General features: G+C 43.2%; 2 protein-coding genes across 6 annotated transcripts in view; one reads left to right on the top strand and one right to left on the bottom strand.

Moving 5' to 3' along the window:
• Positions 1–5,232, bottom strand: part of tmem62 (transmembrane protein 62) — a 20,893-nt gene extending 15,661 nt beyond the window's left edge. For 2 of the 4 annotated variants that reach the window (XM_054795455.1, XM_054795456.1), the window contains exons 1-5: positions 4,199–5,230; positions 3,824–4,028; positions 3,088–3,199; positions 2,858–2,995; positions 2,485–2,530 (exon numbers count right to left, since the gene is read on the bottom strand). In XM_054795455.1, coding sequence (XP_054651430.1) covers positions 2,485–2,530; positions 2,858–2,995; positions 3,088–3,199; positions 3,824–4,028; positions 4,199–4,236 — 539 coding nt within the window. In that variant the 5' untranslated portion in view covers positions 4,237–5,230. Of the gene's footprint in view, positions 1–2,484; positions 2,531–2,857; positions 2,996–3,087; positions 3,200–3,823; positions 4,029–4,198 lie in introns of all 4 variants that reach the window. The other 2 variants (XM_054795454.1, XM_054795457.1) reach the window with 2 other exon arrangements.
• Positions 3,946–27,621, top strand: part of ttbk2a (tau tubulin kinase 2a) — a 40,224-nt gene continuing 16,548 nt past the window's right edge. Inside the window, exons 1-13 of one of the 2 annotated variants that reach the window (XM_054795449.1) lie at positions 3,946–5,182; positions 13,306–13,474; positions 15,228–15,375; positions 18,579–18,652; positions 20,359–20,499; positions 21,861–21,965; positions 23,512–23,577; positions 23,660–23,752; positions 23,849–23,974; positions 24,058–24,215; positions 25,603–25,810; positions 25,883–26,109; positions 26,213–26,780. In XM_054795449.1, the coding sequence (XP_054651424.1) occupies positions 13,406–13,474; positions 15,228–15,375; positions 18,579–18,652; positions 20,359–20,499; positions 21,861–21,965; positions 23,512–23,577; positions 23,660–23,752; positions 23,849–23,974; positions 24,058–24,215; positions 25,603–25,810; positions 25,883–26,109; positions 26,213–26,780 (1,983 nt within the window). In that variant the 5' untranslated portion in view covers positions 3,946–5,182; positions 13,306–13,405. The remainder of the gene's footprint in view (positions 5,183–13,305; positions 13,475–15,227; positions 15,376–18,578; positions 18,653–20,358; positions 20,500–21,860; positions 21,966–23,511; positions 23,578–23,659; positions 23,753–23,848; positions 23,975–24,057; positions 24,216–25,602; positions 25,811–25,882; positions 26,110–26,212; positions 26,781–27,621) is intronic. The other variant, XM_054795450.1, reaches the window with a different exon arrangement.

Below are 27,621 nucleotides of genomic sequence, written 5' to 3'. Positions count from 1 at the left end.
TCCCAACATCATGGAATACCCATCCCGACAGGCCTGTTACGGCTCTGATCCCACCTCCACAAGGTGGAAAATGCCGGGACCACTTAATCTTCTACTGTTTAAACGGTACCGGTGTGGAAAAAAGGGTGGACAAAAGCCGTTTTTACTTTTTTTCCCCTCTGTGGGACATATAGAGTGGTACCTCGGTTAACATCCGCCCCGGTTAGCACGTTTTTCGGTTAACATCCAAATTTTTTGTAAAACTGTTGCCTTGGCTTGTGTTCACCGCCATCTTGGATCACGTGACAAAGACAAAATCTTCTGATATTTGCATGTGATCGTGCAAATCATTGTGGGCCACAGGCACCATTTTAGGTCAATAGCGTTTGTTTATCAGAGTTGGCGAGAGCTACACAACGTCACAAATACATGGAGTGCACAAAAGAGAAAGGAGATGGACCGTACCGAGACAAGGGTGCAAGACCTCAGAGTTTAATGGCTCAAGAGAACACCGTCGTCATTTCAAAGGGTATGTAAATGTGACGGGAGTGGCTACGTCATCGGCTGCAACTCTGGTTCCCGCATAACAGTATCAACCCAGCGGCGCATCGAGGGTGACACTCGGTGTTTCTTCTCAGTGCCTCATTTTACATCCATAACACTTATTTCTGGATTTGACAACAAAACACAAGCATTCAAATTAGGGATGCGCCGATCAGGGTTTTATGATCGGACTGAAATCGGCCGATACCGATACCATGAATTAATTATACATTTTTCAATGGATTTATAATGAGCGCTATATTGGCCAGGCGTGCCGTATAAAGGGGAAAAGTCAGGACAATCCTAAGGTCCTTTGACTGCCAAGGGACCCACAAAATAGGTAATAACTAATAAAATTAGTAATTAATTAATGAGGAAGGGCAACATGATTTTTTTTCCTGGCTACTCCCCTGTTACTGGCTATATGATATGAAAAACACAACCATAAAATCATCTTAATTTTGACAAAAACATATTCGACTTTTTGAAGAGAACAAAATATCACTGCATGGTGAAACTTCCAGAGGATGACACGCCTTCTTTACGGATACTTTGGATGTCAGAGTACATCGCTGGAACTGCCAGCTTGTGAGAAAGCACTCGGCGAACTGAGAAATGCTGGTCATCTCGTCCGATGGATTCAATTATTTTTCGGGTTATTAGCTTAGCCTTCTGACTGTCACACACGTACGCGCAAGTGTTAGCCACATGGCTACGTTAGCTGCTGTTTGGATGATGATGATCACACTCCAAAAACTCACCATACACTGTCAATTGTTTGTTCTTCAAATTACGTATTAAAGCTTTTTCCAACGTGCTACCCCCGCAAAATAGTTTTTGTGGCATGTGTTAGCAGTTAAGTTCCACAAGGCAGACATGATTTGTTGTTTTGTGGGAGGGGAAAATGGGAGGACGACACTGCCGAAGACGTTAGTTAGGTCACGACACTACCATGCACGAAAGGATCGCTGCAATAGTGATAGGCACAGCTTTTGTGATCGAAGTATCGGCACATGCCGATCTTGTGATTTTTCACGGAACTCAGCCAATACTGATTGGTGGCCAATCGATTGATCGGAGCACCCAAATTCAAACTTACTGTAGCATTTTTGTGGCAGCCAGGCTCAAACATAGCACACATCGCCAAATATAAGGCATCTTTGCCGGCCACTTCCGCGACGTCACTGCCACCAGCGGTTGTTTTTTTTTTGGGGGTTATTTTCCCCCATTTTCTATTGTAAACAACAAGGTACATGTTCATTGGTTCTACAATGTGGACATTTAGTTTGATTTATTTTTTACATTTTTGCTAATTGTGGTTGCAGCAAAATAATGTTTATTGTGTTTTTTTTTTTTTTAATGATGGCTTTGGGGGTGGGGGGGGCGTGGGGGGTTTTCTAACAAAACTAGATAAAAGTGATGTTAAATGTTCAGTTGTCCATTCATTTGCCATTTCGAATTATTCTTGCATCATTTTCTGCATGTAAAACTATAATTATTGTCTATAAAATGTGTTTTGTGTTATATTTTTTGGGTGTCTGGGATGTTGGGTGTCTGGGATGGATGAATTTGATTTACATTATTTCCTACGGGAAAATTTACTTTAATCAGAGTTGATTTTGGTTTGAGTTGGACCTTCTGGATCGGATTAATGACGCTAACCAAGGCACCACTGTACGTCGTATGTATAGTCATTATAATACCACATAGAAGTACTTCTAGTTGAACAAGGCATCATTACTTATTAGGTATAAAAATCTACATAATAATGAGGTGTGTAACGGTACACCATAATCACCGCTGGGTCTTTGTGCTCGGGCCCTAATAACAATAGAACAGATGCAATAGAGCCTTTGCCTTAATAAGAGAAATGAGAAATATGAGAAAATAAACACCCCCGTGGCCACTGAGGCCACTATGAGGAAATGCGGTTGTAGGCATAATTTATGCTGTTATACCAACCGGTAATAGTTGTTGACGCTGTCCAGTGATATTATGTTGAAGGCGTCTGTGGAGAAGAAAAGAATGCGTCATTGTTGCGCATGGAACGTTCCAGATGATTTTAACGCAACAATAAGACATCATCGTGTTACAGTCAGGATATCGACCCCCATCGTGAAGGGACAGGATGTCCTTCATCATTTCTGAGAGGGGAATCTGGTTTCATAATTAAACGCTGGGCATCCGAAGGAGAGCAAAGCAGAAGGGGCGGGAGGCAAAGGACTTCCTGTCTGGGGCTAAAAATGTACACACTACTTTCACATCGCCTTCAAGTGAGGCGGGCGAATTGTTGCAAACATTGAGTGGACTAGGAGGAGTCATAATGATGAATCACCGTGATTGCCGCGGATGTCAATCCACCTCGTGCGCTCCATCACACGCGACCTCTTGAGGATGTTGTGGTAGGCTTGCCACTCCACCTCATGCTGGAGGGAGCCCACTTTGCTCTCCGTCTTGGCGTCTGTCAGATCCCCTGTGAGGAACGGAAAGGAAGGAGCGTGAACACAAGACACGTCTATTGGGAATTTTAAAAAAGGGGAGTGTTAAGTGGGGGGTTAATAGTACCTGTCACAAGCACGAGAGACGGCTTTATCAACTTAATGGTGTCGGTGCAGAACTTTTCAAAGTCAGGGATGCGCATTGGGTCGCGGAAGCGGCTGATGTGGATGTCGGACACCTGGAAGCACACACAATTTCCAATACAAATATCAATCGTGTGATGAACAAATTATGTTTCTTTTTCTGTGATGCCACTGGATGTATTTCACAAATAAACACTGTCTTAATAAATCCACAAAAAAGAATCCAATTACATATTTCTGGCAGTCATACAATTTGGAAAGCTGCACATTTGTATGTGGCACAAACATCCGTATAAAAAAGTGCACTAAGTATGACACTGGAGTGCAGTAATAACCATAACCAGCGCTTTCATTGCAAATTGCATATTTACAATCCGAAGGTTCCAGACAGCGGAAATACTGAGCTAGCACATCCATGGCATCTGTAAAGCCGACGTTTTCAGTGGAGTTTAAAGCGAAAATGGACAAAACCAAATAGCACGCTGACAAGAAGAGAGCTGAGATGATAGTTGGATTGAGTTATATTTACGAGGGCAAAGTCTGAGAACTTCCTGTGGTGCCGGGCCACATTTTCACCTGACAATGACACACTTCTGTGCTCACTGACCCCTTTATGCCACTCATTCACGCAGCTCAGGCACAATGGCTTGGAGCTAAATGCACATTATAGTCAAGTCAACTATACGTTGGACTTGAAGTAGAAGAAAATAAGAGCTAACCTGCACAAACCAGAATATATTATCCAGAGTCTTCCCTGGAAATGGGGGAGAGCTGCCCTTGGTGTCATCTCCATCCCAGCCAGCTGGCTGCTGAACGCTCCGTTTCGGGTGCCAAGCTGTGTCATAGCTGTCCAGCACCCAGGAGGTGATGCACGCCAAGGCCAGCCCGATGATAACCAGGACACCGAACAGCTTCAGCATCCTCCTGTAGCGACGAAGAGAGATGGACAAGCTGCCGCCGTCTGACCCAGCACAGAATGCTGGCTAACTACTAGGTTGTCACTACTCGCTAAGGACGCTAAACACACTCAAACTAACCGCTGACACATGATAGCGGATTCTAAACTACGTGACTAAATGATCAGTGCTCCAGACCGTTTGTGTGGCTGCCATCCTCCCCGCAGGAGACGCATCGAGGCACCGGATTCATTCGCCAGCTCCAACTGGCTCCCGTCAACGGAGGAGGAAGTAGCTTCGTTTGTAGCTAGCTAGTCATTTTAGCTTAGCCGCCTGTCAAGCTAGCCAACGCGGCACAGACCGGCTGGAAATAGACGCGTCATTGTCACATGATCAGAGACGTAACATAGTAAGACATCTCACTCGTGTACCCTTTTTTCCAATGCGTTACAATGCAAGTAAAATTGTAGCAATGAGCAGTGATCATTTAACGGCGACATTCGGTATTCATTTCGGTTTCAGAGCCGTTTCCCATCGGTCAAAATAGCTTCACGAAGTTGTTGTTGTTATGCGTGTGAGTGTATGCCACTTGTCGAGAATAAACAATCTTTCGGTTTAAAAGACCGCCATTTTGGACGCGTTCCAAACAAATCGCCTCATCAGACGCCAATGCAGGGGTTGGACTACGTTTGTCGTGTCGTTTATCGCGCAAAGAATACGAATAATAGCGGATGTTGTGCCATTGTTATCAAATAAACAAATAAAGGACAACTCGTTCTGATGACGACATTCTGACGCCGAGAGCGCGCGCCGATTGGCCGCGAACGCGCTTTTAAAGATCCCGCGCGCGTGCTTGGGCTCACTGTTGCGAAGGGTCGAGGACTCGGGTGCGCGCACGCAGGAGAAGCCCTGTCCCCGAGTTACGTCACATCACGTCACGTCACGGCACTGTGGTCCGCATCGAGCCGACACAAGGAGAGATGCTGAGGTGACAGCCAAGAAGGAGAAACAACCCGACGCATTTCTGCACCCTCCGCTGGCATCCACCACCAAGCGCTTCCCGCTTGAGGACGAGCCACCATGGGATTGATCTCCACGTCCCCCCGGGCCTCCTCTACGGATGTAGCGGACGTTCTGTAACCACACCCGGCAGTTCTGTTGGATCGAGACTCGGCAGCAGAGGTAATGACCGTGAATCAAGATGCTTCCACCATTGCTGTTTTGTTTTGCTGTGTTGCCACGGCTCTCTCGCCACTGTGGACGCTCATGGTTGTGCACGGGCGAATAATGTGCTGTGGCAACTCCAGCTTGCTATGCGACGGCTCGCCACAGCAACAGCCCACTGCGGCTGGGAGACAGTGGGGGCCCCCCACCTAAAACACGCCACGCCGCTTATATCACTTCTGCATGATAGCGCTGTTAAATGTTAGCATACACTGTAGTTTTCAACGCCTGATCATCCTCAACCCCTCACACCACCATGGCTCCACAGCCCCCTCCTGCTGATTAGAACTAGCTGCATGCATACATGCTGGGGTGTGAGGGTAAGCAGGGTGTGGAAGGGGGTCTTCCCCATCCGTCCAGCCTCCACACCAAGATGTGCAGCAAAAAATGTATTTATAAAAAATACATATTTATGTGCAGCAGAACATGTGTTTAAAATATATATAAATATAGACGTGCAGCATAAAAGCAATTAAAGAAAAAACACATATAGAAGTGTAGCAGAAAATGTGTTTAAAATGTGCAAAAATAGAAAAAAGTAGTTTAAAAAAAATCTAAAATTATAGGTTGCCAGCAGAAATGTATTTTAACATTTGACAGCTTAAATTTGAATTTACCGATACGATAGTTAATCACTTCTAAATCAACTTATACATATACTCTTTTGGTACACTTCATTAGGTACGCTTGCACAATCAGATGCAATACAAACCCACCTTTAAAAACATAATAATGATGAGTTTCAAGTGTAAAGTTTTGATTGACACCAAGTTAATATGTTGGTTTCCCCGCCGAGAACTGTGTCCTACCTTGTGGTCACCATAACCGCACGGTGGCCGGGTGATTAGCATGTTGGCCACACGTGTAGTCAGGAGGGTGTTCTCAGGGTACACCGGTTTCCTCCCACATTCCATGGTTACCTTAACTGGCGACTCTAAATTGTCCATAGGTGTGAGTGTGAATGGTTGTTTGTCTATATGTGCCCTGCGATTGGCTGGCACATATACTGTATGTACCCCACACAGTGGGGTATACTGTATAATCATGTATCCCACCTCCCAAAGTCAGCTGGGATAGGCTCCAGCATACCCCAGCGACCCTAATGAGGGTAAGCTGCATAGAAAATGGATGGATGGATGGATGGATGTTAAACAGGGCTCCAGACTAACTTTTTTTTTTACTAGGAGTGGAGTGGCCCCAACTTAAAATTTTAAGAAAAAATAAGGGGCACACACTGAAATCGACTTGCAAAGTAAACATTCACATTTCCTCTCATTTTGACTGTATTACTGATAAATACTATAAACTCCAATACCGCCCTCTTTTCACACACATTAGCCCGCCTTCTTCGTCTTTGGTGTTGTGTCCTTTCTTCCTCTTCAAGAGTTGACGTCGGTTGGCAAACTAGCTCATTTGCACGTTTACTGTCAACTACTGGGCTGAAGTGTGGAGCACAAGTTTGTCAGCAACAAAAAAATATTAAAAAATAATAAAATAAAATGGGCAAATTAGCTGGTAGGGTTGCCAACTTCTGCAAAAACAAATAAGGGACACCTTGTTGGCAGAGCCAACCAACCCACCTGTTTTTTTGCCTTTTGATTGCATAATTTGATGTCCATTTTTGAGTAACAGTAATACATGTGAAATAAATCGTTCAAAAATATATATTCTTTGTTAAAAATAGAACAGTTAACAGAATACCATAACGATTTAAATATATTAGAGAAATATGTCCTGCTTAACTCCCAGCCATTTTTCAAAAGTCAACCCCTTCAGTAGCGGCCATTTTAGATGATTTTGAGTGATCTTTCAAGGCACACAGAATATTGTGTTTTATGGAACCTACCAAAAGAAAGAATAAACTCCCGTCTTTCATCAGAAAAAAACTTTTTCCGTTCTTTAGTAATCAGAGCACAGGTAAGTTTCAGGAAAATATCAGTTCCCGAGAAAACCAGCTTTTTGGGAAAAGACACATTTCTAGCATAACTTTCACTTTGACATGAGTATTTTTTGCTTTTGTGTCAGCTCAAATATCTAAACAACTATACCAACATAAACAACACGAAAAAGGGTTGTTTTACATCAAAATAACAATTTATTTACAAATACAACAGCAGGTGTGTGCCCGTGCGTTAAACTTTCCCTACAATGCGTAACCTTCGGCACGCTACACTCCTCCATGCTCTCTGACTTCCTCCTTCCTAGGCCTGTCATGATATCAAATTTTTCTGGTCGATAATTGTGCTATAAATTATCTATGATAATTGATAATTTTGACCTTTTTTTAGACCACATTATCATTAAGTTAACTGTTCAGTGATCACTTTGTCATGTCACATTTGAGCCACTAGATGGTACTCAAGTGTAGTGTGGCTACACTGTGGCTACACTACACTGTGCCTCAAGTGTGAGGCACAGAAGATGCCTGCTATAGCTCTTAGGAATCGCCGGGCGTCACCACTTCACATACTCTGGGTATCGCTAGCTCGAGCCGTCCACCACTATACATTCACTTCGCTGATCAAATGCCCCAGCAAGCGCCAACCGCCGGGTCGAATGCCACACGGCACATCCACACTGTAACTGTGGCATTGGGCTTAGAAACGAGGAAATGGAACAGGCATACTTACATGTCGCACATGTCAATTTATCCAGGCGTCAAAATTATCGACCTCGTTTTTTTCTATCGTTTGATTAATCTTTTTAGAGATTATCGTGACCGGCTTGTGTGATTTTTCCTTCCACGTGATCTCTGGCGAGCTCTTATCAAATTAACTTCTGCCACCTTGTGGCGGTTTCTATGGCTTCAAATTGCTGTGAAGTGAAATGCATTAGTATAAATACGTCTTTGGTATTGAATGAGTTAAACAGGACAGTATAAGTAGAGTGTGCAGGTGTATCCAACTTCCAGTACTATTAAAGCTACTTTTACCAAAAGAAAAAAGAAGTGAGCTATTTGTGTTTTATGTGACTGCCAACATTTACATTTTACTTTATTTAAAAAGCACATCTCCACTCAAACAGTGTGCTCATTTTCTTTATGCTATTTTGTGGTTATTTATCATCAAATGCAGGCATCATGTCTGAATTGAATAGTTATAAAAATACTAAGGGTTGACTACTCAAAATCAGAGCGAAAAGAGCAAGAGCAGAGAGCAAAGTTAAGTGATATTTAAAAAATAGTAGGTTAGCACGTACCCCATGAACGTGACAGCCACTGTATCTTTCCAGTGGGACAAAATCGAGCTCCGAACAAACCACACTGCTTGTTTGTTTTAAAGACAAAATGTCACTGTGGTGAAAAAAAAAAAAAGAAGTCACATTTGGAGTCTGTGGACCGGGGGCTAGGCGGATAACCATATCTAGCCAGCTGCCACCAGAGAGACTGAGAGCTAGGCAAAATGTGTAAACAAAAATGGTAGAAAAGGCGATTGAAACGTGTGGCGTCGGCTGTGTGAGCAAACTACAACTCGACTCGTTGGCTCAGTGTCGTGAGCAAGCGTTGGTGGTTGAGAGAGAGAGACTGGTCAATGCGTTACAATAGTCAGTCCTAACGAACTGCAGCTCGATTTTTTTTTTTTGGAGGTGCACATATTTGTGCCCTAATTTTGAGGTAGCAAAGGCAGATTTTGAGCTATATTAGCGCAGGCACATCACTGCGCTCTGTCACTCTCTTTCTCTTGTCGCTGAACGCTTGTTGTTACCGGGTGAGGCGAGCCAGTGTGCGTGCACTGGTACGGTTGGCTCCACATTTTACACGCTATTTTTCATTCTCATGGCAATAAGGGACTAAGGGTGTCCCCTGTCAACGGTCGCACATGCGTGAGAAGATGAAAAATGTACTCACAATGTCTCATATTTTAGTTGCAAAATGCAACCATTTAGCTGCAGTCCAGCGCCCTGTTCAACGAATACCTTGTTGTGACAGATTCAAAGCACAGAAAGAGGAGAGGGGACAACGCAACATGGCACCGCAGCATGGTCGCCATGCAGATGGTAGGGGTCATGGACGTGTGATTCATGGCGGGGTCTGGCTGTCTTGGACGGGTGCCTGCCCCTCTTTCTGGTTGGAGTGTCAGTCAGTGTGGATGCATGCTGGTACAAGTGAGAATCTTATTCCAGACAAAATCCGAATTTTCCTAATCCCAGACTTTTTCCTTCTGTCATCCTCATCCTCTTAATGTAGCAGTTTTTCCTTTTTTTATTTATTTTTCAACCTGACATGATTTCTAACTAAATACCGCTCATCCACTGCCGCCCACATGTACAAAAACTTTGTGACCTTGCTGCTGACGAGGATGACAGAGTGTAGCTTCATCTCATTTGCAGCGGTCACAAGCATCTCAGTCGTCATGTTGTCATTATCAATGACATTTGCGCCGCCCGCCTCTGAGAAGCAAATAGTGCTGTTTGGATCTATTTATAACTACAGGGTACATCTGGTTTGACTTATAACAGCAGTGTCCACAATGTGGCCCAGGGGCTATTTGCATCCGCAGCTGTTTTTTTTTAACTGGCCTGCCACATAAAAACATAATTTAATAAGAAAACTAAAAAAAAAAACAACAGCAAACATTACAGTAACATTACTGACACCTAGTGACCAGTGTAGAATACTATCATCTATCATCACAGCATCTTTAAATGCATCTTCTGAATGCCTTATGCAGTCATCCCTCGTTTATAGTGGTTAATGGGCTCCAGACCCGACCGCGTTCAATGAATTTCCGCGATATAGGGTTACATTTTAATAAATGGAATATTTTGGTAGTTGGAGCATAGAAAACCTGTTTAGGGCTTTCTAAATGTGTTTTTTTAACATTATTAGAGCCCTTAAATATTTGTCAGATCAACCCACATAGATGTTCGGACTTGTCTACACACTTAAACACAGAGCGGTTTTATTGACGCTCATTGCATTTGGCTCAGCGTCGGCTTTCAAGCATCGGTTCCGTTTCATAACACAAACTCATACATAGAAGAGATCCGTGTTGACAATTTAGCGACATGGTCGCTACTCTATATTTAGTGAGTAAGGGTGTGGATATAAGTGTTTCTTGCATCATGCATTTATTGGGTCATTAAATACAAGCCATCATCAAAGGTGAAGCATCTGCCGAGCAGGCACGGACGAGTGATCCTCACTTCCTGTAAAGCAAACCTTCCATAATGCATAATTATACAGTAATACATACTGTAATTATATATGTGTATATATGTATTTTTAAGTATAACTATCAAATGACAACTGGACAGCCCTGATGTAAAAAAAAGAAAGTATACAAGAGAAAAACAGTGAGCTGTAATATTATTTTTATAATTAATAATAATATTATTATTATGATATACTGTATTATTACAGTGGTTTATTTGGTCTCAAAAGATGTTGACAGTAGCATCTTTGAGCGTCACTTTGTGGGATAATAAACATTTCAAAACGCACCTGCATTGTTTTTTGACTCTGTTAAATAAAAAAAGTTTGTTTGTCCAGTCATATTTTTCCATTGCACATTTCTTAAAATTAATGTTAAAATCCTGTCTCGTCTCGTCTCGTCTCATTCTCATGGATCCAATGTCGTGCATTGTCTCGTCTCGTGAGTTGGGTGTCTCGTGACACCTCTAGCCAGGACGGAGACATATGTATCATGATATCCACCCACCCACCCACACACACACGTGGAGTTATTCCTTTCATGCTGGTGCAGTAGAAGTGCCATTGGCCATCCATCACCCATCCATCATCCTCCGGCGTCATTTGTGCGTTGAAGCATGGCAGTTGCGCCAAGGTTGCCGTCCTCATGACTCTTAAGCTAAGGTCACGCTCGCCATTTGACTAACCTCTCGTCTCGACAAACACGCTGTCTCCCGAAAACCGTCGTCCCCTGCTGCATGATGGGATTGATGGGCCTCCTTGATGCCTGGATCATGTCCCCGTAGCCAAATAGGCTTTTGAAGGCCCGTTGCGTAATGTCACAGTCGCTCGCTTCCACGCCACGTGTTGACGATGGGAGCCGTTTGTGTTTGTGTGAGGGACCAAAGCCTGACTGAAGGATGTTTCTTTGCTCGTTAAGTCACAAGATCTTGTCTGGCACAGCTAAATCTGTCACTGTTGTCAAAATGGCTGGCTACACGTGAGTAGAATAATAGTTGTGTCTTGCCCACAGTGGGTGGGGGCTGCATGAGTGCTTCCGACACTTGGTGCTGCGGTTCATTGCAGGGAAGCACAATCTAACATGTAATGTGACACTGTGAAGCATTGCATGATCCCCGTCGTTTTTATGACAGTACGTACATCTTCTCAGGGGACAATACTAGAGAACGTAAACTCGGATATACTTTAGGGTAGTTAGTGTAAAGCTTGTAAAGCAGCATAGATTTACTATTCACTGAAAAGGAGTCAACACACAGCCATTATTGTCTAAATAGCTGGCGACACAAATGAGTGGAAAGATAATTGTGTCTTGCCTACAGTCGAGCATGGAGGTGTTGGTGCAAGAATGCTGCCAGAAGCGGAGTAGCTGCGGTTCATTCCACCTTGTGCTGTGACATTGTGAAGCAGATGTCCGTTTTCCAACATGGTAAGGAGTCCAAACACCACTGGAAGATGAAGATGAAGGTGAAGGTGATGATGGGGTGGCCAAGTCTGTCTCCTCCACACCTGAACCCAACTGAGCACCTGTGGGGGCATCCTCAAGCGGACAGCCTATGCTCACTTCCATGCCCAAGAGGATTAGGCAGTGCCAGATAACAGTGGTGCAGACACCGATTTAGAAATGTTTGCTGTGAGCTCCACCCCTCCCCCCAGTGCCGGCAGCACTCTTTCAGCCCCAGACTGTGACGATAGCCACGAGAACCACAGTATTAGAACCACACTGAACTGAAAAACTAATACTGGGGAGAAGTGAAATTTCCAAGAAAAAAAATGTTACCGCCACCTTCTTCCGCCTTATCCGAGGATGGGTCGCGGGGGCAGCAACCTAAGCAGGGAAGCCCAGACTTCCCTCTCCCCGGCTACTTCGTCCAGCTCCAGTTGAAATAGTCTCTCCAAAGTGTGCTGGGTCTTTCCCGAGGCCTCCTACCTGTCGGATGAGCCCTGAACACCTCCCCAGGGAGGCACCCGGGAAGCATCCGGGAGGCATCCTGACCAGATGCCCGAGTCAACTCATCTGACTCCTCTCAGTGCGGAGGAGCAGCGGTTTCGGCAAGCATCTGGTGCAGGCTCGGCCTGGCACAGCCCAAAGAGGCAACATGGGTCCCCCCTCCAATGAGCTCACCACTCATACAGTTGGAGGGGCCAAAGGTGTCGGGTAGCAGCCGAAAGTGGGGACCTTGGCAGTCTGATCCTCGGCTGCAGAAGCTAGCTCTTGGTACGTGGGACATTTGAACTTTATTCTTGTAAAATTTCTGCAGATTTTTCAATTTTTGCTGTTTTTTTTTTAAGTTGTCTTTTTAAATGATATTTTTAGAATGTGTTGCTGGCCTATAAAAAAACAACCGCAAGCCACAAATGGCCCCCAGGCTGCACTTTGGACACCTGTATCTAGTCCTGTCATAACAAATTTTGCTGGATGATAATTGTCCTACCAATTACTGTTGATAATTGATATTATTGACACCATTTTTGTCATTAATTGCAGTGTATAGCATAATAATGTGAGTACATCATATCAAAAGCAATTAACTTTAATTTCCCAAGACTATTTAACATTTTAATTAGAATGTCAATAGGTTTTACATAAAATAAATTAAATATCTTAATAAATTAGACAAAAAAAGTTTATTGTTTCTTGTCCTTGACAAGACATGATGCTTGCGGATTCTTGGGTATATGGCTGGGAAAACGCCACTAACTTAGTTTTCGTAACAGAAGACACAACGGTGTCTGCAGAAACAGCTGTCGGCAGCAGCTGCGGCAGCTGCAGAGATGCACGATCGTGTGAGCAGTCTGGCCCTTAAGCTGAGGGGTTAACGTAGTCTCTCACAGACACTGCATGCAGCCTTTGATGGCTTGACGTGAGAAGAAAGAACTGTACAACTGGCATTCCTGATGATTCAGACTCTGCTTGGTTCCCCCCCAAAAGGGTTCTTCTGCAGGTTCCAGATGCTCGGCCCAGTCTGAGCACGTCGCTCGAGGGCGGGGGGAAGCAGTGAGGGGAAGGACGGTCCGGGTCTTCAGGCGGTATGAGCGGAGGAACGGAGCAAGCCGACATTCTAAGCGTGCTCTCCCTGGTGAAGGAGCGATGGAAAGTGGTGAGTCTGGGACAAATGTCAGTGTCTCCTCCCCCCATTTACATTATGACATTATTTTTCCTCATAATATTACACCGTTGTTCTTGTAAAATTACCACTTTTTCTTGTTAGATTACAACTTTTTTCTCTTAATATTTTGACTTTATTCTTGTAAAATTACTGCTGATTTTTCAATTTTTGCTGGGTTTTTTTTTGGCCGGGGGGCCAATAAAAACAGCCATGGGCCGCACTTTGTACACCCCTGGTATAACGGCTGTGTAACTGCAGGTACTAAACAGATGAAAACAAGCTTGTTTTCTTCCTGTGTACATTCATTTCGACCAATAAGAGAAGAGAACCATGTCACATGTTTTATTGTCATGCATTTTATTAACCTTTGGTGTGATTTGGACCTGAGAATGTGAAGTAAATCACCTAAACAAGGACTGAGTTTCAAAAATGACTTCAGGTACTCTCCGGTTTTTCTGTCCTGCTGGTGTGTAAAATTAGTCAGTGGGTCGGACATTCTCGGGGCACATCCCTCCGTCCGAGGAGCACTGCGGCAGCGTGAGATCTAAAAATAGCCTCGCGTTGCTATTTCTGGCATCACTTGAGCTAAAGGCAGAGTGCAGAGGCATTGTTCCCACACAGAGAGAGAGAGACCAAATCCGTCAGCGCCAACCCCCGGGTGCCATGTTCACTCCTCGCTAGCTGCCTGCTGCCGTCGCTTCCTGTCCTTTAAGGAGGCGCAAGTTACGTAAGAACGCTGCAGTTAATCCGGCTCCCAGCGCGTAACACACAAATCTGTGCATTGAGGACGCTGAAGGGCACGGCGAGGCTTAGAGGAAATGAAAGCTTCACTAGTGCGTAGAGGTGAGGGTCTAAAGGGTTTCATTTTTAACATTTTTTTATAAAGGTGCAAAAAGGTGAAGAACATGCATAAAGCACATGTTTTTACAGAATTAATCTTGCATCCTGTATTTCACTCTTTCACTCTTTTCTCTGCTTTCACTGAGCAGTATTATCCTCGTCATGTCACCTCCGGAAATGACACTGAGCTGTGAGATAGTTTGTCGCGGCTGGCGCTCCCCGTGAAGTAGAAATGTCATTTCTACTTCACCAATTAAACGTTGCCAATTAAACGTTGGCTTTCAACAAATCGAACAATGTAGAACATAATTACAAACAACATACTGTATAATAAGCAAAGTTGATCAATCATGTCAGGGACCCTTTAAGGGAGAAGCGCTTTGATTTGCAAGCCGTAGCCATTTAACTGGCTTGCAAACTGAGTGACAGCTTAACGGTACGAACCAAAAACGACGAACACATAACAGGCCGTTGATGAAATCCGTGTGCCGTATGTGGGTAACGACGACTAAGCGCTAACAACAAACAGGTAATTTGAAAAGTGTTATTGACAAAGTGCCTGCAAGACATGCTGGGTACTCCAGCGCCAACTTCCCGCGACACTAGTGATATATTACACACACTTCATGGTCAATTGATGATGATTTGGAGTGCATGAGAAAGTGGAAAGGGAAATGTCACACTCTTTGACCACATGGTCATTTCTGAACTAGTATGTTGCACAACACAGCAGCAACAGAACCAATGTTGTAATAGCTCCCAGGACCATTGAGTTCATAGCAATCAACAGTATAACAAGTGTAACACGCACAAGTTTCACGAGCGACATTTTAAAGCGTATGCAGAGTGATACTTCAAAAGCACTGGTCTCAAAGTTGTTGTCCCCCCCCCCCCCGTGTTCCAGGTGAAGAAGATTGGGGGCGGCGGTTTTGGGGAGATCTACGAGGCGCTGGACCTGCTCACACGGGTCAGCGTGGCGCTGAAGGTGGAGTCGGCCCAGCAGCCGAAACAGGTGCTCAAGATGGAGGTCGCCGTGCTCAAGAAGCTGCAGGGTGAGTCCCGAAATGGATGCGGCGGATTTGGTTTTGTTTTTCCTTATTGATCACCCTGTCACTGTGACCGGAGGGTCGGATATGGAGAGGATGCTTGAGACTGCTGACGGAGAGACAGCCGTCTTGATGTTATGTGTGTGTGATGATGCGTCACTATCAAACCTTTTTATTTGATCTTAGCTTCTGTGATGGACCAACTTCTGTTTAATAGTCTGGACACTCACTCTTCCTTTCAGTGTCTCTTCTCTCGCTGCGTCTTCTCTGTCTTTAAAACGCACACATGCCCTTTCCCCGTCTCCTCTCCGAGAGGGAAAATCAATGGGCAGGGATCATGTTAGCTGCCTAATGGCGGTGGCCTGGGGGTGTGGGGGCGGGCATGCTGCTTCCCAAGGGAACCAGAACGTAACCCGAGACGGGCCCCACATTGCTGAGCAGCACAGCTGTAAAAGAGTAAACATCCAACAACCCCGAGCCTGTATACAGCGGAACGTGGCTCATCAGGTCCCGGTCTAACATGTTCTTATTAGTAAAAAGTACGCGCTTAAAGGAAAACTACGCTTTCTTTTGGAATTTTGCCCATCATCCACAATCCTTATGTGAAACATGAACACACGTCTTTCTGTTTTCTGTGCGTTCTAACGAGAAAAACAGCATGAGGCAGCTACCAATCACATCAATTAATCCCTCTTAAAAAATAAAATAACTCCCAACAGTGTTCCATTTACAAAAGGTGACCTGCATATTAACCAAGCTAACACCTAAGAACTGTTTTTCTGGCTTAGTGACACAGCGCCTTACGCCACTACCGAGGGGCAACAGGCCCACCCTATGCCCAACCCTCCTCATAATGCCTTCGTCACACACTTTGTCAGTCTCTCTCTCGCTCATTCTTTGCCGCTCTGGGAGTTACTTTTGTCTCGAGGCAACTTAGCCGTTTCCTTGAGCTATCCTCTCCATCACGCAGTAGTCCAGCCTTTCGAAACCCATTGGTGATCGTGGATGGTTGGCGGCCCGAGTCGTCCAAACAGAAGCTGTAGTGATTCTACTCTTGATCAGACTTACTTCGGATGTGTCAAAGATTGCTGCATAAGACGTCAAAACGTGATAGTAGCTTCCGCATCATGACTTCCTGAAGCTGCACTCTAAGCATCATGAGAAATGTAGTTTTTAGCCATACATGAGCTGCAGGGTTCAAAGCCTGAGGAAAAAAGTAGCGGTGTATGCACCGGAAGTTACGGCGAGTCAATTTTGTTTATGGTAACTTCAATAGAAAGCGGTTTGATGGCACAGCAGAGGGCGCTGTCTGACAAGTCAATTCACTCAACATGTTCCAGCAGGAAGATGCTTTGACAAGATGTGATGTCGTGTAGGTTTTGCAAGTACATGACAGTAATCCCTCGTCACTCTGTGCTTCGAATTTCACGGCTTCACAGCCGTTTCAAAAGCTGTTTTCAGCAGTTTCAAAAACCTATTATTAGTTTAAAAAATATGCATCTTTAAGCACCTTATGTATTTTTTGCCTAAATTAAACATATTCATACATAAAAATGGCAAAATGAACTAAAACAGAAATGCAGTAATCCCTCGTTTATTACGGTTAATTGGTTCCAGACCCAAACATGATAATTTCCATGGAGTAGGATTTCTTATTTAGAAAACCTGATTTTTTACATTATTAGAGCCCTCTAGACATGAAATAACACCCACATAGTCACCTTTACACTCCTATTACCCAAAATAGTAGACATAATAAGAGAAAATAAGACATCTTAGATATAAATAAGACTCATTCTCCTGTGTGTTGCAGTAAATGTGTTCCGGTGGCACGGACAGGAAGTGACATCGGGGGTTCAGAGTTTAGTTTTGGCTCGGTGTGGTTTATGGTTGCAACAGTAGCCCATGTGAGGGATTATTCTGAGATAATTTCCAGTAAACAAGTCCGATGCTTCCGTGTCTCACCGAACATTACAGTATCATTACTGACACCTAGTGACCAATGTGGAATACTATATATCGATACAATGTCTTTGAATGTGTCTTCTGACTGCCTTATAGTTGTATTTTAGTTCATTTACTTATTTTGATGGGGGGGTTTTTCGGCAAAAAGTACGTAGTATTTGCTTAAATATGCATATTCTTTACTAGTAACAGGCCGTATTCAACCACAAATCCGCATGATTTACTCATTAATAGATTTTTGAAAAAGTGATAGAGTGAAGCCGCGAAATTCGAAGCTCGAAGTGGCAAGAGACGACTCTATAAGGCATTCAAAGACAAGATATGTAGTGTCCTATGCTGGTCACTAGGTGTCAGTAATGTTACACTGATGAGACAATAGCCACCACAGGAAGTACTGTACAGAACAGGATGTAATAAAACGACAACAACATAGAACTCTCCCAATGCTGACGCGTGAGTCTATATTATGTCTTATTTTTCTTATTATGTCTACTATATTGGGTAATAGGAGTGTAAAGGTGACTATAGGGTGGTATTTCATGTCTTGAGGGCTAATAATATTAAACACTGTATTTAGAAGGTTGGTTTCTACGCAGAAATGTTCCATTTATAAATAAGAAGTCCTACTTTGTGCGATAAACGTGGGATTACTGCACTGTATACTGTATGCCTGCCATTGTTAATGTGCAAAATAGAATTTTAAAATGTGTTTAATAACAGTGAGAGGCATATTATAGGGTAACAAATATAGGCATTTTTATTGTTTTTTATGGATGCGTTTATTATTCGCGGTTTATCGGCATTGGTGGGGGATGGGGGTCCTGGAATTGCGTAGTCTCCTTACGTCTCTGGTGAAAGTCTCAAGCAAATGTCCAAGCAATGGCTATTTTCAGTTGTGTCGACAACCGCTAACGTCGGCGTTAGTCTGCCAGTCCAAGGGTTCCACTGTGTAAAAGAAAAAGTTGATATGCGCATGTTTTAGGAGATGAAGGAAGGTTGTGGAGGGTTGCAGTGCATGCAGAACAGCTTTGGTGTGGCGTCAACCAGGCTGCCTCAGCAAGAATGTCCTGCAAGGGGATAACACACTCATACATACACACACACACACACACACACACACACACACTCACACACTCATGCACACATGCAAGACATCCATTCAGACATGTGAGGTCAGATGACGCAAATCCATTTGCTTGATGTCCAATGTCTGCATGTGCTGACTTGATGTATGTTCCTCACAGGGAAGGACCACGTGTGTCGCTTTGTGGGATGCGGACGCAACGACCGCTTCAACTACGTTGTGATGGAGCTGCAGGTCGGTCGTGGTGCCCTGGCATGCGTTGTTACAGTATTTTTTTGTTTTTTTTGTTTTTGGCAATGCTGTACATCTGGGCTTTTGAGAATAAGGTCGTAAATATGTGAGAAATAATTTGGAACTTTATGTTACAGGCATGGTCTGAGACAGCTATGAAAAGGGGGGACTTATGTGACCTTTGGCCTTGGGCATGTGGAGGGGGCGGGGTAAGGAAGAAGCGGGAGAAGGGCTAGCCATGCTAATTTGTTTGTGCTAAGCTGCTCTGTTTCGCTGCCACGTTATAAACAAAAGCTTGCCTGAAACAAGAGGAAAGTTTCCGATCTTCCTGAAGTTAGTTGCCAGACCAAGAGAAAATAGAGCTATGCTTTATTTTCCCTCCGACACGTACACGTAATCTTACGACTCTTTTTCTCGTAAATTTACGACTTTGTTCTCGTCATAATACAAGTTTTTTCTTGATTGATTAATTACTTCATTAATGTAACTTTATTCTTGTAATATTATGACTTTTTTCTCACAAATGTACGACTTTATTGTCAAAAAAGTCCAAATATTACAAGAATATTATTCTCGAAATCTCAGATTATTATAATTTTTTCAATGTGGTCCTAATACTAAAATTGAATGCAGACACAAAGAAAACACTTTTTACTGGTTTGTTGTCATGTAAAGTAGTAGAAACAAAGCACTGGGATTCGAAAACGTTGCTTCTGTCAGCTCTTACGCTGTTTACTAAACACTTAACTGGCATTTACGCCACTCTCACTTCTGGTATTGTGAAAACATGTTGGTCTGTCCTGTTTTTTATGGAATAGTTTTTGCCTCTCTTGTCGTTTTTAGTGTTGCAATATCACATTTTCATGTATATGAAACAAAAACAAAAGTCCTGTAAGTCAGTGGTTCTCAATTATTTTCTGTCATACCCCCACTGTGGGACAGAAGACAGACATGTCTATTATTATCCTATTGTTAGTCAACAAATATGCATATTTAAGCAAATTTCACCAGTTTTTGGCCTAAAATAAGCATTTTCAAGCATAAAAATGACTGCATGAAGTAAAATACAAATATAAGGCATTCAGAAGACGCATTCAAAGACGTTGTGATGATTAGTAGTCTACACTGGTCACTAGGTGTTGGGTGAGACACACAAGTGCCGGACTTGATTGCCGGAATAACAGGCTTTTTATTGCAGCTTTGAATGATCTCACAACACGAGCTACTATTGCGGCCGTAACCCACGCCAAGCTCACTTCCTCTCTGCACATTTGTACAGTAGCAAGACACACGAGTGTGAGTCTTAATCATGTCTTTAATGGCTTATTTTCTCTTGTTATGCAAGCGGGATGCAATGCTGTAAAGTGAAAATAAATTCTTAAATCCGCGTCTTTATCTAGACGTGCACGGCAAAGATTGGCAAATGCTATTTGTGTTTTTTGTGTAATTGTGTTAACCAACCAAGACTTTGCCTTACTGCAGTAATAAATCAGTTAATGTCATGATAGGGACTTAGGAGCATACCATCAACAAACACTTATGTCCAAGAAGCTGTTTAATTATACATGCTTAGTGCAGCATGTCTCCTCTCATCTTGGCTTATCGTTCATGTCCACTCAGCATGTTTAACTTCCACAGGACAATACAAATGCAAACGGTGTCCAACTTGGCTAACTGCTGCCATTGTTGTTTGCTTTGCGCCCTCTCAGGGTCGTAATCTGGCCGACCTGAGGAGGAGCATGAGCAGGGGAACGTTCAGCATCAGCACCACGCTGCGCTTGGGCCGCCAGATCCTGGAAGCCATAGAGAGCATCCACTCTGTGGGCTTCCTGCATCGTGACATCAAACCAGTAAGCCAAATAGAAGCATTGTCTCTGCAGCGGAATCTGTTCCAGAAGGCTCCACTCTAACCGAATCAAGAAATGCAGTCGTCCCTCACTGCATTTGTGTTTTGTAATGAATGTTCTCCAAACATTCATTCATGTTCTCCAAACATTCATTCAGGAATAAATGATCCCTGTTTCGTGGTTCTCAATTATTTTCTGTCATACCCCCACTGTGGGACAGAAGACAGACATGTTTATTATTATCCTATTGTTAGTCAACAAATATGCATATTTAAGCAAATTGCACATATTTCTTGCCCAAATGAAGCATTTTCAAGTTTAAAAATACTGTAGCTCAATGACCTCACATACAAATACAGTAGAAGCCATTAAGACCACCATTCAGCTGTGAATGTAGCATTCAACAGTGGTCACTAGGTGTCAGTAATTGGTCGGTGATACAAGCACCAGACTTGATCGCCGGAAAGACAGGCTTTTATTGCGCATTTAAATGATCTCACAGCAGGCATAATAATATTAACCATAAGAATAACACGGGTTACATTTGCTAAGTGTCAGTAATTGTTGGGTGATACAAGCACTAAACTCCTCACTAAAGTTCCCAGGGGAACACATTTCACTCTGCTTGAGCAGGAGTTTTGTCTTAAATGGCTTAATTACTTAATTACTCTTATTTTGTCTACTATCCGAGCGTAAAGCCATCTAAAGCCGCTATTGCAATACTGTCCAGAAAAAAAACAAGGGACTGCTAACATGTGAGTCTATGTTGTTTGTTTTTTGGACATGTGGTACTGTGAACTGTACTGTGTGATGTACTCAGGTGTAACTTGGATGTACTGTATGTTCAAAAGGATTTAAACCATGACCATTGCCATTGTGTGATCTTATTTATGTCTGATATCTTTTTTTCTCTGATTATGTCTACTATATTGGGTAATAGCAGTGTGAAGGTGACTATAGGGGTGTTATTTCATGTCTTGAGGGCTCTAACTGTGTTAAAAAAGCATATTTAGAAGATCGTAAACAGGTTTTCTATGCCCTAACTACAAAAATATTCCATTGATTAATAGTGACTCCTACTTTACGTAAATTCACTTATTGCGGTCGGGCCTGGAACCAATTAACTGCGGTAAACGAGGGACAACCGTATACACAAATAGAAAAAAACCATGTCAACACACGCAAATCCTTTATTACCACTCATTCTGCTTATGTCTCTGGCTAAAGTCACAAGTCAACATGCAAGCAATGGCTAGTCGCTTACGTCGACTTGAGCCAGCCAGCCCAAGGAACAGGTGAACGGGTCGCACCGCATTTCACTACAGTTACATTTCCCCTGTGGCATGTCCCTGTTTCTGCTTTAGTCAAACTTTGCCATGGGCCGCTTCCCCAGCACCTGCAGGACATGCTACATGCTGGACTTCGGTTTAGCCCGCCAGTTCACCAACTCGTGCCAAGAAGTCCGACCGGTAAGTGATACTGACACTGAAGTTGAGTTTGGGTGTGGGATTATTGTTTTGCAATGTTATTTTTACACACACACCATGTTCAGGGCCATGTGAGGGCCGCATCATAAAGATAAATGAAAACAAACCTTAATTCATGAATGCGATTGCTCCTCCCATGAGCTGGTAAGTGATAGACTTGCCGGCCGGGGCAGCAGAGCCATCTTGCCATGGCCAATGAGGATGAGTCCTGCAGCATGAGTCCTTCTGTAAAATGGCAGCAGCTTGCTTGCGATGCAGCTCGTTAAGTTAAAATAAAAAACACTTTTCATTTAGGAATTGGATGTTTCTTCAACTTATAATATACAGTCATCCTTCGCTACTTCACACTTTACTCTGACAGTTTTTAACAAATACATGAATTCATAAATTATGCCGTGTTGTGGTTGAATATGTCCAATTATTAGTCCAAATATATGCATATTTAAGCAGATTTTGTGTATTTTTTGCTCAAATAAAGCATCGTCAAGCATAAAAATTACTAAATGTTTCAGGAAACTTGGCGCTGTTGAGTGCTTGACCCCAGTATGCAGAGACAGATGTCGGTGGTGCATAATAAAAATCCTTTAATAAAGCAGGTGCAGTACTTGTGCAGGATATAACAACAAAAGGCGACAGAGGTACTGTACCTGAGACGACGCTGGGCTTTTAAACCCCACCGATTGCGATTGCAGCCAGCTGTACATAATAGGGTGAATCGGCTGCAGCCCCCACCATTTTGCCGGCCTCAATATATTGCCATGTGCATGCGTGTCTGTTTACCTCGTCTCAGGCATGAAGAGAGTTCACTCTGTGCATTGGTTTCAGCACCTTGGCACATTTGCGCCCTAGGACAACAGAGTGAGCCCTTTTCAGAATCAGCTTTATTGGCTAAGTATGCTTACACAAACAAGGAATGTGTTAAATTAGCTCTCACGCTACATATTACACTTGAGAAATGAATACCGTATGAAGATTAATGAAGATTAAGATGTGCAAAATGGATGATAATAATGTAATGACAGTGCAAATATGTTAGTCGTATAAATGTTAGTCTTTTTCTTTAATTTGTGCCGTTGAGTAGCGGTACCGATTCACACGTACAAATCAGTTCAAATGTGAAAGGTACCTATCCCTACGAGCTACTGTTGCAGCCGTATCCCACGCCAGGCTAAAACTCAACTCTGAATCCTCTACGTCACTTCCTGTCCAACACTGGAACATGCTGTATGTACAGCAACACAGTCTTATTTACATCTTCAATGGCTTATTTTGTGTTATTATTTCTCCTATGTTGTGTAATAGGAGTGTAAAGGTGACTATAGGGGTGTTATTTTCTGTCTAGAGGGCTCTAATCATGCTAAAAATCATATTTCTAAGGTCGTAAACAGGTTTTCTGTGCTCAAACTATGACTTTGCGAAAATTCACTCATCACAGTCGGGTCTGGAACCAATTACCTGCCATAAACGGGGGATGACTGTAGTGGGAATGCTTGTTGCTTTAATGGCTGCATCCATCTGTCTTTGCTAGCCCCGCCCAGTGGCAGGATTCCGTGGAACAGTCCGTTACGCGTCGGTCAACGCACACAAGAACAAGGTAAACTTTGCCCCATCCATGTGTCCAAATCCTGTTTATTCCTAACAAGGTCTCAACTCAACCCCTCGGTGTAATTGTGCAGGAGATGGGTCGCCATGACGACCTGTGGTCCCTCTTTTACATGCTGGTGGAGTTTCTTGTTGGCCAGTTGCCATGGAGGAAGATCAAGGACAAAGTAAGGCTGAGCAATAACGTCCCCCTCCCCTGGAAGCGACAATGTGTGACAAATTACTATCCGTGTGTGTTTGTGTGTGTGTGCGTGTTCATGTAGGAGCATGTGGGCAAATTAAAGGATACGTACGACCATCATTTGATGCTCAAGCACCTGCCGGCAGAGTTTGGCGTCTTCTTGGAGCACATTTCCAGCCTGGACTACTTTACCAAGCCCGACTACCAGGTGGGCCCGACGCAATTGAGAACAAACCCGACACGCCACACTGAGCTTTTGTACTGAATCCTTTTGTTGCGGCATGTTCTCAGCTGCTGATGTCAGTCTTTGACAACAGCATGAAGACCTACAACGTGGTGGAAAACGACCCCTACGACTGGGAGAGGACGGGCACAGACGGCACCCTGGTGATCAGCGCCAGTGCCACCACGCCGCAGCATCACACCCGCCTCACGCCAGCACACATGGGGTGCGTTTGATTCCAATACGTTTTATGCATAAAGCCACTCGGTGATTACGTTCACACACAAATGCTGAGAATGCAACATTTTAATTATATTTCCTTTTTGCAATTATTATATCTGCCTTAGTTGTATTTTTTAATTAATTGGTTTAGATTTTATTTGAATTATTTATTTCATATATATATAAGTAACAAGTACTATTAGGATCAGTGGCTACCCATCACCCATTGTTCTACTTCCCCTTTCCATTTGAAAACATAGATACTACTACTACTAATAATAACAACATTCATTCTTTAAGGTTTAATCAAATTTAGGCTCATTTTATTGCAAATTTCATATTATTATTTTATTTTATTATATTTCTATTTGTTGTCATGGCATTTTTATTTAATCTGTATTTTATAAGTTTGTATTATTTACTTTATTTCATATTCTTCTTATATTATTACTATAACTTATTAATTTTATCATTTATTTCATTTTTCATTTTTCTTCCCTCTTCCATCAGAAAACAGAAATACTATGACTAATAACTAACAACATGCAGAACTGCTATTCCTTTACAGTTTAATCCATATATTTAATTTTGTTATTTACAGTATTTTTTTTTTTGCAAATTTAGTTTTATTATTGCTATTATATTTATTATTAGATTTCTATTTGTTTTAATTGTATTTTGAATTAATTTATATTATCGATTTTTTTCGATTAGTTTTAATTGTATTTTGAATTAATTGATCTATATTTTATACATCTTATTTATTTGATTTTAATTATTGTATTTATATTAATTGTATTCTAAATTAATCTATATTTTATACATTTTCATTATTTATTCTATTTATTCATTTTACAGTATATTTAGTTTATTTTCCTCCTTCCGCTCCCCTAATAACACTACTACTAATAACAATATGTAAAGCGACCATTTGTTTTTTAAAATTAGGTTTTAAACATTAAAACGTTGAATTAGATATTCTATTCTACCATTCTCTTGTTACATGATAAAATACATCTTAATAATAATATTTCAAGCTTTTTCAAAAGTAATTTTAAACATTTTAATTGGATAGTTGAATGAAAATTCCCTCGAGCTCTGTTTATTTTATGTTTCATTTTATGATTCATTTCATTGTTTAACAATTCCCTCTTCTTCCATAATAAAATGAAAATAAATAAGAATATTATTCCAAGCTTTTTCAAAACTACTACTAAACAGTACATATTTGGTAAAAAGTTGAATTAAAATAAATAAAGAACAGGGTCCCTCAATAATAATAACAGTAATAATAGCAACATCATTTAAAGCTGCAATTTCTGTATTTTAAAGTAATTTTTAAACAGTAATAAGATGACTTTATAATGGCCTCAATCATCTTTTGTTCCCAGCATGGCGAACGCCTCCTTGATTCCCGGCGACTTGCTGAGGGAGAACACGGAAGAGGTTCTGCAGGACGAGCAGCTCAGTGACGTGGAGAACAACGCCGCCCCCGAGCGTCTGCCCGGTTCTCCCAGCCACCTGCCCCGTGCCCAGGAGGCCGACGTGTGGGAGGAGCTCGACCGCAACCGCAACCGAATTCGAACAGGGTTGTGGAAGGTGGGCGGCGGACAAATCACAGGTTACTTAGGACTCTCGTAATGGATGCATGCTAATTGACTAACTCTTCAGGCCGCAAATGAGGAGGAGCACAGCAACAACCACCAGGTCAACCAAGGACATCAGAGCCCATACGGGGGGCCGAGCCTGGGCTCGCCGGTCAAAATGCCCCTGGAGGTGGTGGCGTCAGACCGTGAGGGCCCCCTGCTGAGGAAACTTCGCAATATCCACAGCTTTGAGCTGGAGAGGAGGCTTGGCCTGGAGTCTAAACCGAATCCGGAACGCTTCCTGGAGGCTTGGTATGTACCATTGTGGCTTTTTTGGGGTGGGGGGCATCTCTCAGCATTCACACACTGAATTAGTTGTATCGTTAGTTGAGTATGTTCCTGTGTGTGCATTCAGTTCCACAAAGCAGGCGCCTGGCAACCGTCAGCAGCCTCCGGAGGAGGGGGAGGCAGCCCACGGGGCAGCGATCATCCCATTATCCCACAGCGAAGCGCCCCCTGCTGGAGAGTGTCGCGAGAGGGTGTGGCACTACGATGAAGAATTCCTATCCGGCGGTGGGTCTCCCAAACCGGCATCCCCCGTCTCCCTGGAACATGGCGACGGGGCGGCGAGCAGTGGGGGCTTCGTGGCGCTCAACCTAAGCTCCGGCAGGCAAGACGTCGACTCGAGGGAGTGGGTGCTGGTCGAGAGGCCCGGCGGCTCACCCGGAGCCAAGGCTAGCTCCAGCCCCTCAGAGGAGGAGGAGGAGGAGCCGGAGATTCTCCAGCCCGGAGAGCCATCACCCGGATGGGAGAGGGGCATCCCGAGTCCAAGCTCGGGAAAAGCAAAGCAGGGCAGCACAGCTTCCTCCAAGGGAAGTACAAAAGTGGACAAGTTGGAGCTGAGCGTGGGCCCTGCTGAGGCTCTGCCCCCCGTTACTCCCACCAGCCCCGGGGAAGCTCTGGCTGAAGGAGTCCTCACTCAGGTAAGACCTGAACCTTTATAAGGTAACATAGGTGGTACTGGCGCTATGTTGAAAAGCTGCACCGAGTCAGAGATCTATTTGTAGAACTTAGTTGTTGTTCCACCTGCTTGCTTTAGTGAGAAACTAATGCTTTGTTGCTTGTTGATGAAAACATTATGTGACACAAATGCACAGCTTTTATGAGATCACAGCGTAGAACTTATGGCTTTGATTTGCATCATCTTTCATTCGATTTTTTTTTTCTATTTCCTTTGCAAATGACACAAGTTATGATTTATTTTGCTGGGTTATTTGCTCCTTTGCTAATCATAACCCATTCCATAGTCCAGCTCATCCTTTGGGTCCACCTTAAACTTGCTTGTCCCTTGAAGGTCCCATATTATAGTATCCGTTTATTCATTTTCAATACCGCTTATCCTCATTCGGGTCACGGTGTAAAGCTGGAGCCTATCCCAGCTGACTTTGGGCCACAGACAGGGTACACCGTGGACTGCTTGTATATACAAACAAGCATTGACATCTATGGACAATTAGACTCTCCAGTTAATCTAGCTGGCATGTTTTGGGATGTGGGAGGAAGCCGGAGGACACGGAGAACATGCAAACTCCACACACAGATGCCAAAACGGAGATTGAAACCCTCGATTTCCTGACTGAGGCCAATATGCTAACCACTCGGTCACCGTATTATAGTATTTTTCACTAAATGTGTTAGAGGTGCCAAAATAGTGTATAGGAAGGAATTGACACATTTAAAAGTGAATTTACTAAACCCCACTGTGTGCATGTAGCTTTAATGCTAACGAATGATGCTAATTTAATGTCTCCAAGAAGAGTTTTT

Source organism: Dunckerocampus dactyliophorus, chromosome 13 (genome assembly GCF_027744805.1).
Source record: "Dunckerocampus dactyliophorus isolate RoL2022-P2 chromosome 13, RoL_Ddac_1.1, whole genome shotgun sequence".
Lineage (NCBI taxonomy): Eukaryota > Metazoa > Chordata > Actinopteri > Syngnathiformes > Syngnathidae > Dunckerocampus > Dunckerocampus dactyliophorus.
The sequence above is the reverse complement of the archived record's forward strand: the minus strand, read 5'-3'. Positions and strand labels throughout refer to the sequence as shown.